The 15,204-nt window shown below is 43.1% G+C and overlaps 1 protein-coding gene across 1 annotated transcript; it reads left to right on the forward strand.

Annotated features, from left to right (window-relative positions):
* The first annotated feature begins 11,403 nt into the window (after positions 1-11,403).
* On the forward strand, positions 11,404-13,834 carry LOC119294900 (transcription factor bHLH18-like). The gene is made up of 4 exons (XM_037573182.1): positions 11,404-11,604; positions 11,713-11,842; positions 11,936-12,865; positions 12,979-13,834. Exons 2-4 carry the CDS (start codon positions 11,816-11,818, stop codon positions 13,051-13,053), a joined length of 1,032 nt encoding a protein of 343 aa, XP_037429079.1. The 5' UTR covers positions 11,404-11,604; positions 11,713-11,815; the 3' UTR covers positions 13,054-13,834.
* Positions 13,835-15,204: the final 1,370 nt, after the last annotated feature.

Raw genomic sequence — 15,204 nt, forward strand, 5'->3', positions numbered from 1 at the left:
AGTACCATCTTCTCATGTTGTGGATTTTGCGACCGCCCGATCAAAGGTTCAAGTAAATATGGACAACAAAAGAGGGAATGGGCGTTTCACAAGTTTTCTTTTTGTAGCATTTGAAGAATTTTCTTACATACGACGTTTGATTTGGGGGATTGGAACCCTTGGTAAAAATGTTCGAATGATTGCTTGGCACTCTATTTTGAAGGCCTTTATTTACATTTTTGTAAAAGACCCTGATCTGTTATAAATGCTCACCAGAAGTACAAAAGCAGCTCAAACATAATAAAATGTACATCGAGATACCCGAACCACCATTGTTGTCGACAGAACAAGTCACCACTCCCCTACCGGGGTCGTCGTGTCCTTGTCGATGATAGTCGGAAAGTCTTCGTGCACACGTGCCTCTATGTATTAGAGCCCAGAGCCGCATTCGTCGTCGTTGAACCCTTGAATCGATCCAAAGCACTTGACACTAAAACTCGCCGCTGTGTACGCACGACGAGTAACCCTAATCTTCCCGCCCCAAGGAGCCAATAAGAATCTGCGATGAAGCTCGTCGACTCTATCCCAATGGAGGAGTTCGAGGAGGGTTAGAGTTCGGAAGACCGCCTTAAAGACGAAGCACCGCCATCCGGCCGAGCGTGATCCCTGCCAGTATTTAAAACCCAACCTATCTAGTAGACAAAGTCGAGACACCAAAATTCTCTTGCCTGCCGCTGCCACGAGAAGGGAAGGAAAAAGGTCAAACTTCTTTTGTTTTTATGTGGTATCAAACACTCCTTGACCCAAATCCGTCTAATCTTCTAAACATACACATTATTATTTAAGAGGACATGCCACTTCAATCCTGTTTTTTTTTTTCCTATTCATGTGCTTTAAAAATGATGTGAATTGGATGGTGGTGCATGGGCATGAGTGTACTTGTTTTTGCTGAGGTAATGTAAGTAGTGGTAGTCTAGCAGTCATGTTTAGTTTTGAGAAAAAAAATGTTTCTTTTTTGAGTGAAGGTCTAAAATGTGGCAGTTTGGATCTCCGAGAAAATGAAGGCTAGAAGTAGAACATGATTTCAAGATAATTAAGAGTCTACGAAGATCTGAGCTTTCCCTTTCATAGTTGTCGAACTTCAGCGGCACAAGATCCTGTATGTCTACTCGGTTGACGTGATGCTCTTATTTCACACAGTTACAAACCGATTTAGAAACGAAAAACCGACGCATAGATTCCTTCCAACCAAATGTCGGTTTCACACCATAGATCGAAAAACCGGTGCTACACAGGTCGGACTTACCCATGGTTGATGCGGAGCATAACCTCCGGCAGCACTCCCTCGGTGCAAAAAATTATAGGCGCCTCTGCTTCAGTAATAAAGTATGATTTTTATGTCCCAAATGTTACAGCATTAGGAATCTCTTTCGAATATGCATTTAATGGTATATATTTTGGCATATAGATCATGTTTAATTCGTCAAATTCTCGATCAAATTTCTGCTCGAAATTTGAAGGTGGCCTCATAGTTTTGAACGGATTGAATACTTTTTTTTTATTTGCCCTATGGTTCCAGTGTAAGTATTGCTCTCTTTTTTAATCTCTAAGAAACAACTTCTTCAGCAGCAAACAATTAGAGCCGCCAAATAAAATGGTTATTTGTTCCATGTTTATCTTTTATTTTGTTTTTGATCCCCTGCTTCATGTTTATCACTGCTCTGATTGTCATGAGCCAAGCTAAGTCCACACAGACCAAAGTGAGAAAGCCGCAAAAAGAGCCATGCGCGATACAGTAGTACAATCACCTGAATTTCCAAGGATATACCTCTGTAAAGTCACCCGACCGAGTTCGCCACAGGAGAAAAAATCCTGTAAAGTTACCCGAGCTCCACCGGAGAAGAAAAATACCCTGTAAAAGTCACCTTTCGATCCTCGCAAAGTTAACCCTTTTCCTTTCGAGGTCGGAAAGTTAACTTTTGATCCGGTTCCGTTCCGTTCTCCCCATCCCACCACCACCACGAGACTGGGTCCAAGCTACGTTGCGGATGGCGACCGCGTACCGGCTAGCTGGGCCGCGCTAGCTCGTACACGTGACACGGTTCCGTGCAGGCGTAGGCCCAGGAATCCGGGACGAGGCGGAGACGCGGCACGTCTGAACCGTCCCCGATGGCCGTAAAAGCCGATCGAAAACGTGCAACACGACGCCCGCCCTCCCGCCCGCCCCGGCCCGGCCACCGCGTTGGTCAAGGCCGTGCGCCAGCCCACGCCGACGCGCTCCCCCGTGGCCACGCGACGCGTCCGCGATCGGGGGAGCGGCCGCGCGCGCGGGCTCCCCAAAGTCCAACGACCCAGCGGCGCTTGCTTGCTTGCTTTCTCAGGCGCGCTCGGCGCGGCGGCAGTGGGACTGTGGGAGGGGTCGCCGTCGGGTTGGTACGTGTGCGTGCCTCCAACATTCTGGCAGATCGTGTGGCCACGGCCGCCCGCGCGGCATCGGACGGCTCCACGCCTCTCCTTTCGGCCATGTGCCCATGTCGGCCGGGTCTCGGGGATCACTCGCCGCCGTACTACGACGACTACTCGGTCCCGTGGACTGAGTGACCACCGATCGGGTATAACCCAACTTGGCGATCGATCTGTCACGGGAAAGTTGGCGATTAAAATTTAGCGGAGAGTGACGGCCACCACTCACTGTGTGGAAATTTGGGAGTGATAGACATGACACAGGAGATATATTAGCTAAGCCGTAGCCAGCCTTCTAGATGATCCGGCTCTTTCGGTCTATCACGCCATCACATCATCATTTGCGCGGCGGGATCCGGCCGCCATTTTCAGGTTCGCATGGCCGGAGGGGACTGGGTCATCGCCGCGGGCGGCACCGGTGCCAGAGGATGAGAGAGCCACGCAAAAGTAAAACGTTATCCGACATTTTTGGTGTCTTGTGAGATGGACATGTATTATAGGTTCATCACCATACTCTTAATTGGCGAACGTAAACTCCACAAAAGTTGTTGCATATTTCGCGCTTCCGTTTGGTGGATCTGTACTTGCATCCATCGTCCACGAACCTTCCTTCCTCCCATAATCAAATAAACCCTAGCAGTGTCTCTATAACATAGCATATCCACAGCGCGTTCGAACAAGGTTACTGCAGTGCCTATGTGTGCAGGAGACATTATTGTAGCCTAGGATGCCCATGATGTGCTCATCTCAAACAAAGAAAGAAAATGAGAACTACTGTGCTGCTGCACAAATCAAGAAGCAAGTTGAAAGCCAGTACAAGCTCAAGTGGCCAGAGCGAGGCGCCCAATGAATTGGCTTCCCAGCTTAGATTAGCCAGCTTGATGACCAGATCACTCGACCTCAACACATGATCAAACAGTTCTTTCCCACATATCCTCGTCACCCCCAGCTTGCATTGCACATGAGCCAGATTTGTTTATAGCCCCATTGGGAGGATCCCTAATTACCTCTTAGTCATGGGTGCGCATGTGCCTCGGAAGGAGCTGCAACAAACAAGCCAGTGCCAGTGCCACAGCTCAAACATTAAGGTTTACATCTATCATGTCACGGCCAATGAGGTGGCCTCCTCACATGCAATAATCTCAGATACTAGTATTATATTGTCCTGCATGCATTTTTAATTGTCTTGGGGCAAATGAATTGAAGGTAGGTGGTTGGATCTGCAGGTCTTGTAGGAGTAGATAGATCATAGATAGTACTTATGGTGCAGGGGGTATGTAGGTATGGGAAGAACTGGCTTCATGGGTACTAAAGTTCAGAGTATGGGTGTTTTGATCATAAAGAGAGATTCCCGCAGTTTTGCGCTGTACGTAGTAAAACAGACAAGGGCTACCCATTTGGCAAGTTGAGCTAGATCCAGTGTATTTGTCACGTTGCAAGCATAAGAAAAAAACTCCATGCAGAAAAAAAAGCATAAGAAAAAAACTAGTATTTCTTCTCTAACTATTTCTTATTTAAATGTATAGACTCACTACAGTATTACACTTCACATCTTTTCTGAAACTTAGAAAGTAGCTTTTGAATAATAGTGTGTAGTGGTAACTAGTTTTTTTTTGTGCGGGGTTAGTGGTAACTAGTTGTACAAAATCTGCTTCTACTCCTGCAAAGTCATGACATACCATGTGCAATTGCCTTTTTTTTGCAGAGGGCACAATTGCAAATATTATTTGTTGGAAAAATAACTTCGCGTTACATGTAAAAATGGCTATATAACACACGCAAAATTAATCTATTACCTTTTTTTGGTAGGTTACAAGTGGTCATATTGCCTAATGAATTTCTGAGTGCACATGTCCATGGTTTATCTTACTCTTTTTTTTTGCAAAGTCGAAACAGAGAGGAAAATTTAAGAGATAGAATATAGCTCGGCAGCTACTTGACAACTTTACTTCTCGTAAGTGCATTATTCCGTGTTGAGACGACGTGTCTGGTTAATCAACATGATTACGCACATGCGCCAAAAGTTAAGTCTTTGCTTAACATGGCCAATGGTGCAAATTGTCTGTTTAGTAGGCCAACTTGGCACCATATGTCAAAGTATATAGTCTCTCCCCTTGCTCATTGAAGCTTTCTCACCTTCTTGGTTTTGTTCAAGTAACAATTGCCGAAAAGTTTGGAACCAGATCACACAATATCCAACGCCGCTAGTTAAATTCCCAACACATTCTCTCTCATCAGTGGTTGGGAGTCCACGTTCGAAAAAGACTGAAAAAATACTGAGCAAATCTTGAAACAATCTTGAACAATCCGTTGATTAGTCCTTCGTTAACTAGATTTTTTCATAAGCCAGCTTGCTCTGCCCATTGATAATGGTTAGTGATTATGTTAAGTTCTGAATGATAACAACTAATCGGATTGGTCGGCCTTAATACACTTGCTTGTCCCCATGTGAGTTGGGCCCAAGTCATCATCATCATCATAAACCACCAATAAATCTTTCTGGTGGGCAACAGTTTGCACCTGCAAATAACAAAACTCAGAGCATTAGTAGTTTACACATGTTATTTTGTTGTTTGTTGGTTGATTGGTTCATCCCTAGGTTTAGTGATGTGCGTCTCCACTTTCTGTCGAGTGATGAATATTGAGTACCAAAGACAACACAGTCAGGCAAAAGTGTCGATGGATCAGAAGTTCAAAAGAAATGATGCTAGTCCAACATAGATCGAGGATAACATGATATATGGCCAATAGTTCATAGGTAACAAATGTGAAAGTACCCCTGATTTTGTGTGCGAGGACAACATGAGGGGGTCACCCGAACTAGATGAACAATCCCCATCTCCACCCTTCCCTCAACATTTTGCGTAATAACATCAAAGGTTTCATGGTACAACAAAAAAGTTTGATAGTATATAGTAAGAAAAATGGCAACTCAGAAGGTGTGGCAATCTTATTCTCAGCCCAAAACAAAATCTCAAAACTGGCTAATATTGATGTGGGTTTCGATGCTTAACTATCCATCCAACAACCATCATGTTATGAACATATTATTGATCTATTGTAGTATGTAAGACCCATGTGTACCCAAGCAGAGAGAGTAGTGTATTAATGTTGCAGTGACAATTTCTTGGTAAACATCGCACATACTCTAGATTTTTCTATTTGTGTATACCTAATCATAAACTAGAAATGTGTATCAAGATATTTCACATACCATACCCTTTAGAGATTCCTACCAAGATATCTAAGGGTACACAAAAACATACACAATATATTCATAGAAGTGTCACAAATTAATTTCAGAATGAGAAGATATGTAATTTTGTCTTTTATCATTTTCTCGCAACGAAAATGATTTGTTTTATTTTGAAGTCATAACGCATCAAAATAAAAAAATTATATTTTTACTACCCTATCCTATGATATTTAGCACAATATATTACTTATTATTTTGGTTTTTAAAATGGGTATTAAAAATGTATAAGCATTTGAGCGGTTTTATTCATACATATAGCTCTTACAAAAACCCCATGTACTAGTTTAATTTGATGGCTGTTATTTCCACGTTTTGCTCTAGGCAGTTACTCCACCTCTTAGGGTACGTATTTTCTAGGAGTAGTATCTAGGAATAAGATTTCTGTAAGAGTTTAGTATAAATGATGATATTTATTTTGCCTCACCTCAAGATTGAAATTTTGTAGGAGTAGTACGTAGGAATGGGTTCTTTGGTTGGGTGGTCATAACCCAAGATTAGTTTCCTCATATCCGCATGAGCTATTTAGAAACCATTGTTCTCCTGAGCTAATGTGTTGTGTATGAACAATATCATCAGTAGTTAGCTTAGTGGGTAGGTCATCTAAAGTTGACACTACGTTGTTGTAGTGATCAGTTAAAATTGTTTAATATCATTATAATCCCATGGATAACTCGGTGTGATGCAAGTCATTGGATACACTTCTCGATGGAGTAATTTGAAAAATAAAAAGAAAACATGGTAGCACAAGCTGCCTTCTTATAAATGATATCCACATTTCTTCAAAAATCACTCACTTATGTGATTAAGTATTATCTGTAGATATTAAGCTTTGTGCAAAGTATTACATTTTCGAGGCATATGCAATGTGCATAAAATCAAAATTAAAGCACTTAAATCCTTGTATTAACTTCTCATACTTGTCTTTTTCATGCAAAATACAGAATCAATGCATCTCTTCTTGCTAACTTGAAAAATACATTGTTCATTGTGCCATCTTTTGTTTTCTGAATTTTATAAACCCTTTTTCTATGCACCATGTGCACAAAATCCATGTCCATAAATATTATAATAATCTAGTAAAACTATTTTAAAGTTTTGGTCTGGACTCCAATAGTCCACTCTTAAAACTCAATATTAGACATATTTGTTTACATGCCTTATCAAAGCAATATGAGCAATGTTATTGTTCTGCAAACATGCAACCTTATTCAATACTCCCTCTGTCCAAAAATAAGTGACTCAACTTTGTACTAACTTTGTACTAAAGTTAGTACAAAGTTGAGTCACTTATTTTGGGATGGAGGGAGTACAAATTATAAATAAAATCATGAAGTAGACAAAAAGAAATCTAGGGACCCATAGAAATGAAAGCAAATAGATAAGATACTCTAGAATCATAAACGTTCAATGGAAAATATTGAGAATGTTATTAATTTTTGGACAATTAGGGAAAATGTATTTTTAATATATTATAAGTGGGGGTAAGATTACCAATTGCAAAGAAACACTTGTTCGGAAGTGCCAAATCATGTTTAACCAAGAAAAAAATTCTACAAGAGCAATTATTCACGACTAATTGCACAACAAAATAGATTAGTGAAAGTGATCCATGACTATTGGTGGAGAAACTTATAACTAATAACAAAATTAGTGGATTTTTTTCCACAAGAATGCAAAATATAGGAATAAAATGAAACTTGATAAGGTAAAAAAATCGTACACATTCTAGAAAAATATTCGAAATGAGTGAAACAAGAGAAGTCAACAATATTTGAAATAACACAAAATGCAAGAAAGCACAGACAAAAATACGAACAACCATAAAGAAAATCCAGATTCTTGGTGTACTCTCAATGGATCATTGTGGGTTTTCCAAACTCCCAGCCTTTTGATACTTGTACCTTTTTCTATGGTCATACAAAATGCTATTTTTGCTTGGTATACTTCAGTTCTCTATTCTTAAGTTTTATGTTTTTATTTAAGTTTAGATTTCCCCATTTTTGCATGGTCTGATTCATAGTCTTAACTTTGTTAACCATTCTCTGATTCTTTCTTGTCATTTTTCTATTTATCTATCAATTGTGCAGTTAGGTGTGCAAAATCACCACCATGTCATTGGGTGTCACTCTAGGTTTTGACGGAATACATTTGGTATTGAAGTTAGGGACCAAACTTATTTGGTTGGGAGTTTATGAACCAAACCTAAAGAAAACAATGTCTAAGAGGACCCAAAAAATGGATTCTCCCGACTACCAAAGAGTCTGTGAAAGCTAGATTATTTAATCTTCATATCAGAAGTGCACGTGTTATAAAAATGTGAATCTAGCTTCATTTCCACCAAACAAAGAAATTTCATATATTTGATAAATACTTATATGAAAGTCGACTTCATAAAATTCTAGGACAAACTTGGTGGCGTTTGCAAGGTATGCATGTTTATCTTCCATACTTTGCAAAAACAGTTTTATATGAGGATAGCAAATGGATCATTTGATCATATAATCACGATACATTTAACATAGCAAGAATTCATATCTCTATGTTTTCAAAAATTGTGAAGAAAAATAAACACGTGTATATACCAACAACTGATAATTGGTGTATATGCATAGAAGCACGCCTCTCAAGCAGGGTCTGACGCCATAGGCACAGAAGCCCCTCTCAGGGTTTGAATGTTGTGATCGGAAAAAAATGGATAGGAACCCATGCATGTGAATTATGGTAAAAAAATACTAATATAGTGATACGTCAATTTTAAATCATGCTTTTATATCAATAATTATTGCATTATGGGCTGTTATTATACGTTATGTCACAATAGTTATGCCTTTTCTCTCTTATTTTATAAGGTTTACATGAAGAGGGAGAATGCCGACAGCTGGAATTCTGGACTGAAAAAGGAGCAAATATTAGAGACCTATTCTGCACAACTCAAAAAGTCCTTAAACTTCACGGATATCAGTTTTGGAATATATTAAAAAAATTGGGCGAAGAAAGCACCGGAGGGGGGCCACCAGTCAGCCACGAGGGTGGAGGGCGCGCCCTACCCCCTGGGCGCGCCCCCTGCCTCGTGGGCCCCATGGCAGGCCCCCGACCCATCTTCTACTATATGGTGTCTTTTGCCCTGGAAAAAAAAATTAGAGAGAACCTTGCGGGATGAACCGCCGCCGTCTCGAGGCGGAACCTGGGCATGACCAATCTAGGGCTCCGGCGGAGCTGTTCTGCCGGGGAAACATCCCTTCAGGAGGGGGAAATCATCGCCATCGTCATCACCATCGATACTCTCATCGAGAGGGGGTCAATCTCCATTAACATCTTCACCAGCATCATCTCCTCTCAAACCCTAGTTCATCTCTTGTATCTGATCTTTGTCTCAAAACCTCATATTGGTACCTGTGGGTTGCTAGTAGTGTTGATTACTCCTTGTAGTTGATGCTAGTTGGTTTATTCGGTGGAAGATCATATGTTCAGATCCTTAATTCTATTCAATACCCCTCTGATTATGAACATGAATATGCTTTGTGAGTAGTTACGCTTGTTCCTGAGGACATGGGAGAAGTCTTGTTATAAGTAATCGTGTGAATTTGGTATTCGTTCGATATTTTGATGAGATGCATGTTGTCTTTACTCTAGTGGTGTTATGTGAACGTCGACTACATGCCACTTCACCATGATTTGGGCCTAGGGGAAGGCATTGGGAAGTAATAAGTAGATGATGGGTTGCTAGAGTGAGAGAAGATTAAACCCTAGTTTATGCGTTGCTTCGTAAGGGGCTGATTTGGATCCATATGTTTCATGTTATGGTTAGGTTTTACCTTAATTCTTCTTTCGTAGTTGCGAATGCTTGCGAGAGGGGTTAACCATAAGTGGGAGGCTTGTCCAAGTAAGGACAACACCCAAGCACCGGTCCACCCACATATCAAATTACCAAAGTAACGAACGTGAATCATATGAGCATGATGAAAACTAGCCTGACGACAATTTCCATGTGTCCTCGGAAGCACTTTGCTTTATATAAGAGTTCGCCCAGGCTTGTCCTTTGCTATAAAAAGGATTGGGCCACCTTGCTGCACTTTGTTTACTTTTGTTACTTGTTACCAGTTACGAATTACCTTATCACAAAACTATCTGTTACCGATAATTTCAGTGCTTGCAGAGAATACCTTAATGAAAACCACTTGTCATTTCCTTCTACTCCTCGTTGGGTTCGACACTCTACGATAGATCCCCTATACTTGTGGCTCATCATATAGTTCATGGTCCATACCGACTGTAATGTAAAACATTTGTTATGTTATGTTATTGTAACTTACCATAGCTCAATGTACATAATCTTAATGACAAACTTTAATACGCTTCCTCTTACATTTAATGTTTGTTTGATCTTTTCATATATTTTTCAAAACTTGTTTGTATAGTTTTTACTAAGTTAATCATATGATCATATGATCCTAGGATCGGTACATTCTTGGGCGGGAGCGGGTTACTCTTAAAAACATCTTACTTAGGTGTAAAGTACATGATTAGTATTTTTTATTAGTACTAGGACAATGATCGTGCGGTGTAACGGGGTATAAATATTCGTATCTTATCTTGTGATTTACCTGGGCATATTAATGCAATGATGTAAACAAATGTTTGTGAAATCCTGCCCGTGATTCACAGTATAGTTTGATGAGAAGTTTGGTAGGTAAATTAAAGTGGAATTGATTCAGGAGGTACGTAAATTAAGGTGATTGATTATCATAGGGAAATGTTGGATGAAGCGGTGGTGAGAAGAAAAGTGAAAGATGAAACCTTATGAGAGTGGCTAAATGGCTCCCGAACTCATCCGCTCCTGCCTGTGAAGAGTAAAATAAAAAATACTAGAAAAATTTAAAAAATATCTAAACTTTTTTGACGTGGAGGATGTTTGAATGCGCGAGGACCGTGTCAATTTTCAGCTCGTTTGGGCATCTGAGTAGCTCTCTCTCTCAGTAAAAAAAAAGGGGTCTGTGGAAAATTTTATTATTCGTGCACTATTTAGACTGATTTTGCTTTTTTTTCTGAGAGCTACTTAGATGTCCGAACGAGCTGAAATTTCACACAGACCTCACGCACTCAAACATCTTCCATGCAATAAAAAAATAGATTTTCTTGAATTTTTAGTTTTTTTACTGTTCATCAAGATCAGATGAGGTCGGGTTCAGAAATGGATATTCGAAACAATACATTCTTTTTGTGTAGTATATATAAAATATGGATATATCGATACACCATCTCATATCACATACAAAAAGGATTGGTACATCTATATCTACTTCTGATATGCAAAATCTCCAAATAAAATCCAAGTGGCCTCACACCATTCCCGAACAACCCGAACGCCCCTGCGACGACGAAACGCCCAACCAATAACGCTAGCAGAAGCGACAAGAACCCATATCACTCCCAATATTTGGGATCCCCCGGCATTTCACACAACCTGTGCCCCGATCTCCCTTGACATCACCATGAAGTAATCCATCCCAGCGAATTAAAATATCTCCCTGTCAGCCAATACCGCAATCGCTTGAGGGAGAAAGCGAGAGAGCAATAATGTAAGTAGTACTGTACTCCGTATGCTTGACATAATGCCACTCCAAACCCTTTGTTAAAAAAGGGGGCACGGTGCAGGGGGGATAGGTGACTTGAGCGAGCGAGGCAGCCACCATTGGTACAGTCTGCGGATGAAAGGAAGGTGAGGGAGGCCGAGTAGTTCACACCCGACCTAGACCAAGAGGCCTTAAAATAGTCCCCCGCCCCCCGTCGCAGAGGTTATATAAGGTCGCCTCCGTTGGACATTGGTGCAAAGGAAAGGGACCAATACCACATCGCCGGCTGACCCATCTCTCTCCCTATCTCTCTGTCTCTCTCTCTCTCCCAAGGTTGGTCTCTCTTCCGTGATAATTTTTACCCACGGGCAGGCTGCATTGCTATGTGTTTGCTTTGCCCAATGCTAACTGCTCTGCTTTCGTGCGTGTTCTTCTGATCAGGATTCCGGCTGTTTGCTGAGCTTGACGAAGCAGTTTGCTGCAGTCTTTGGCTTGGAGGCGAGGCGTTTCGAGGGAGCGAGCGAGCGATTTTTAGTATCTGCGAATGGCGACTCAGTGGTTCTCCAATATGGTAATTTGCTGCTCGTCTTCTGATAGCGTCGGGTGTAATGGTGTGGGGCGAGCTGGGTGGCTGACTGGTTGTTCCTGGTTTGGTGGCGTGCAGGTGATGGACGAGCCGAGTTTCTTCCACCAGTGGCAGTCGGACGCGACGCTGGAGCAGTACACGGAGCAGCAGATCGCCGTGGCCTTCGGGCAGGGGGAGATGGAGGCGGCGGCGCTGATGCAGCAGCAGCATCAGTACGCCGCGGCGGCGGCGGGCGAGCACCGGCCGCGCAAGGCGGCCAAGGTCAACACCAGCTGGGACTCGTGCGTCACGGAGCAGGGCTCCCCCGCCGACTCCTCCTCCCCGACCATCCTCTCCTTCGGCGGCCACGCCGACGCGTTCGCCAAGGCGCCGCAGGCCCCCAGCGCCGCCGCCGCCTACTACGGCGCGGCCTCCGCGGCGGCGCCCGTGAAGCCCAAGCAGGAGGTTGACGCGGGGGCCGTGGCGTCGTTCCAGCAGGTCAAGCGGAGCTACGACGCCATGGTCGCCGAGCCCGCCAGGGCGCCCTCCCGGCCGGCCGCCCAGAACCAGGACCACATCATGGCCGAGAGGAAGCGCCGGGAGAAGCTCAGCGAGCGCTTCATCGCGCTCTCCAAGATCGTGCCGGGCCTCAAGAAGATGGACAAGGCGTCGGTGCTGGGCGACGCGATCAAGTACGTCAAGACGCTGCAGGAGCAGGTGAAGGGCATGGAGGAGGTGGCCCGGCGGCGGCCGGTGGAGTCGGCGGTGCTGGTCAAGAAGTCGCAGCTCGCCGCCGACGAGGACGACGGGTCGTCCTGCGACGAGAACTTCGAGGGCGCCGACGCCGGGCTGCCGGAGATCGAGGCCCGGATGTCGGACCGCACGGTGCTCGTCAAGATCCACTGCGAGAACCGCAGGGGCGTCCTCGTCGCCGCGCTCTCCGAGCTCGAGAGCATCGACCTCGCCATCATGAACACCAATGTGCTCCCCTTCACCACCTCCTCCATCGACATCACCATCATGGCCACGGTCAGCCCCCAATCATCTCCACTTCTTAATTGCCCCATAATTTACTACCAGTACATGTAATAAAAACCACTTAATTAATTACTTAGTCTGACTGATATGTTAATCTGATGCAGGCCGGCGAAGACTTCTCGTTGTCTGTCAAGGACATCGTCAGGAAGCTACATCAAGCGTTCAAGTCGTCGCCATGAAGGACTTGCTCCTCATCAAGTCTAATTTAGATCTTTGGCTTCTGTTTCCCTCCTTTTTTTCATCATTAGCCCCGAGGATTTGGGGCTAATGAGTTTTAGGTTCTTCCCCGCTGGTGCTGATGATGATAGCTCGCTTGCAGTCCCCCACACGGTGCCCCTCATCCTCAAAGATAGCCATTTCCCACCTTTTTTGCCCCATGGGTGCAGCAAAACCACTAGTTAATTACTTCTACCCTCTCCCTTTTTTTGCATGGTTTGATCAAAATCACTCCATGTTCCTGGGAGAGAGTAGAGTGAGAAAAAATGAGACAAGTCTTTTTCTAGGGCTAGTTACCAAGGGGAGTTTGAATTTTACAAAAACCCAATTTTCATTTCTCCCCTACACCAATATTGCCCTTTTCACCCTGTTTTTTTTCGACGAGAGGCCGGACCGAGTTTTTTCAAACCCAAACACCTACCTTTGCCGGCCTCTCAAATCCTACCATACTGTTCCCAGAAGGCTTCAAATATCTGTGGACAAAAATGGCGTCTTTTTTTTTTTTCAGCACCGAGGGGGGACTTTTGCAAGCCTTTGATTCAGAAGTGCAGTAGTAGGGTGTGCCTGTTTTTCAGGGCTAGTGCAAGCTGGTTGGTTGGCCCAGCAGCTTGGATGAACCCTTTGCTTTTAGTTTCTTTATGGTTTTTGTTGTAACAGGATCAAGATTGTAGCTCGATCTGTACTCTCTTGTTTGCTTGCATACAAGTATAAAGAATAAATAAATATGCTCGGTTGTTAACTTGATGGATCTCTCTCTTGGTTACATGTCTTTTCAGCTAAGATATATATGTCTTTTCTTAGTAATATTGAAACATATCTTCCTAATTTGTTTATGGACCAGAATCGTTAAACGATCTTGTATGTTGTCCTGGATATATAGAACTATCATACTATGTATTACCTGTCCACAAATCAATACAAGATTATGTGGGCGGCACTCTTTTGTTCATACAAAAGAATCGTTAAACGATATCGAGGCCTTTACTCTAAAATTAATAGTATGATGCTGTTTCACACTATGGATATAAAGAACGTGTGTATCTATGCAAGTTATAAGGGTAGAACTCGTCTACTCATACCGAACTGATCATATTCAGACTCTTACGGTTCCTCCCTCAAGAGCGAGGTGCTTAGGGCATCTCCAAGGTGACCCGGAAATTTTCTCTCGCATCTGTCCGTGGACAGGAAGAACCAGTCCGCGGACACGGATGCGGGAGGTCGCCATCAAACCGTAGCCGCATACATTTCAACCCATATTTGAACTAACTGGACGAAATTCGTGCAAACCGGCGATATTCATCAAAGTTCAGATGAAAAATAGCATAAATCATTCATACATAGCATGCAAATTAAGTCTAGTAGAACAATGTATCAAATTCACTAGATTAACACGATGTCCAACAAGTTTTTCATCAATGGAGCATGCCCTCCCACACATATACCCCCCTCCCTCTTTAGCTTCATCCAACAGTGTGTCCACGTAAATGGCCGCCCCTCTGTCGTGTGGTACAACACGACAACGCGTGCGTGCTACATAATGTGTAGACCAACAGTGAGTGAATGAATCAATCAACAAGTTGAGCAAGAGGAAGCAAAAGTTATGATCTCGTCCTCTGCCATGTGCAATGACCAGATTGCCTCCAACTGACAAACCACGTCACAAATGGCATTTGACCGAACACCTTCCGGGCGTGGTGTCGGCCATGGAGGTCGTCGACAGGGGGGTGGAGTGTATGTGACGCTCGGATAATCTTGCTAAAATAATCCCACGCTAATCAAGCCACGTCATCCCGATTACTGATGCTAAACGTCCGTTAGTTCAAACCGCGTCAAATTAAAATTTAAAATTAATGTCGACAATAAAAGTTTTCGAAAGTAGAAACAAAAAATGTTCGGTGGGTGCCAAATATTACAAGGGTAGTTATGGCACAGCAATCACATTTTTAGAAAATGGCTAAATAATTTAAACTGATTTAAAACAGAAAAGAAAATAAATAAAAACAAAACAGATAAAACTAAAACCTAAAACTAACAAAAAAAAAGGAGAAACCCCCCTCTGGGCCGTGGCCCAACTGGGCCAACCCCCAGGCCCAGCCGGCCCACCCCTCCCCTCC

The sequence above is a fragment of the Triticum dicoccoides genome, chromosome 4B (genome assembly GCF_002162155.2).
Source record: "Triticum dicoccoides isolate Atlit2015 ecotype Zavitan chromosome 4B, WEW_v2.0, whole genome shotgun sequence".
Classification (NCBI taxonomy): Eukaryota; Viridiplantae; Streptophyta; class Magnoliopsida; order Poales; family Poaceae; genus Triticum; species Triticum dicoccoides.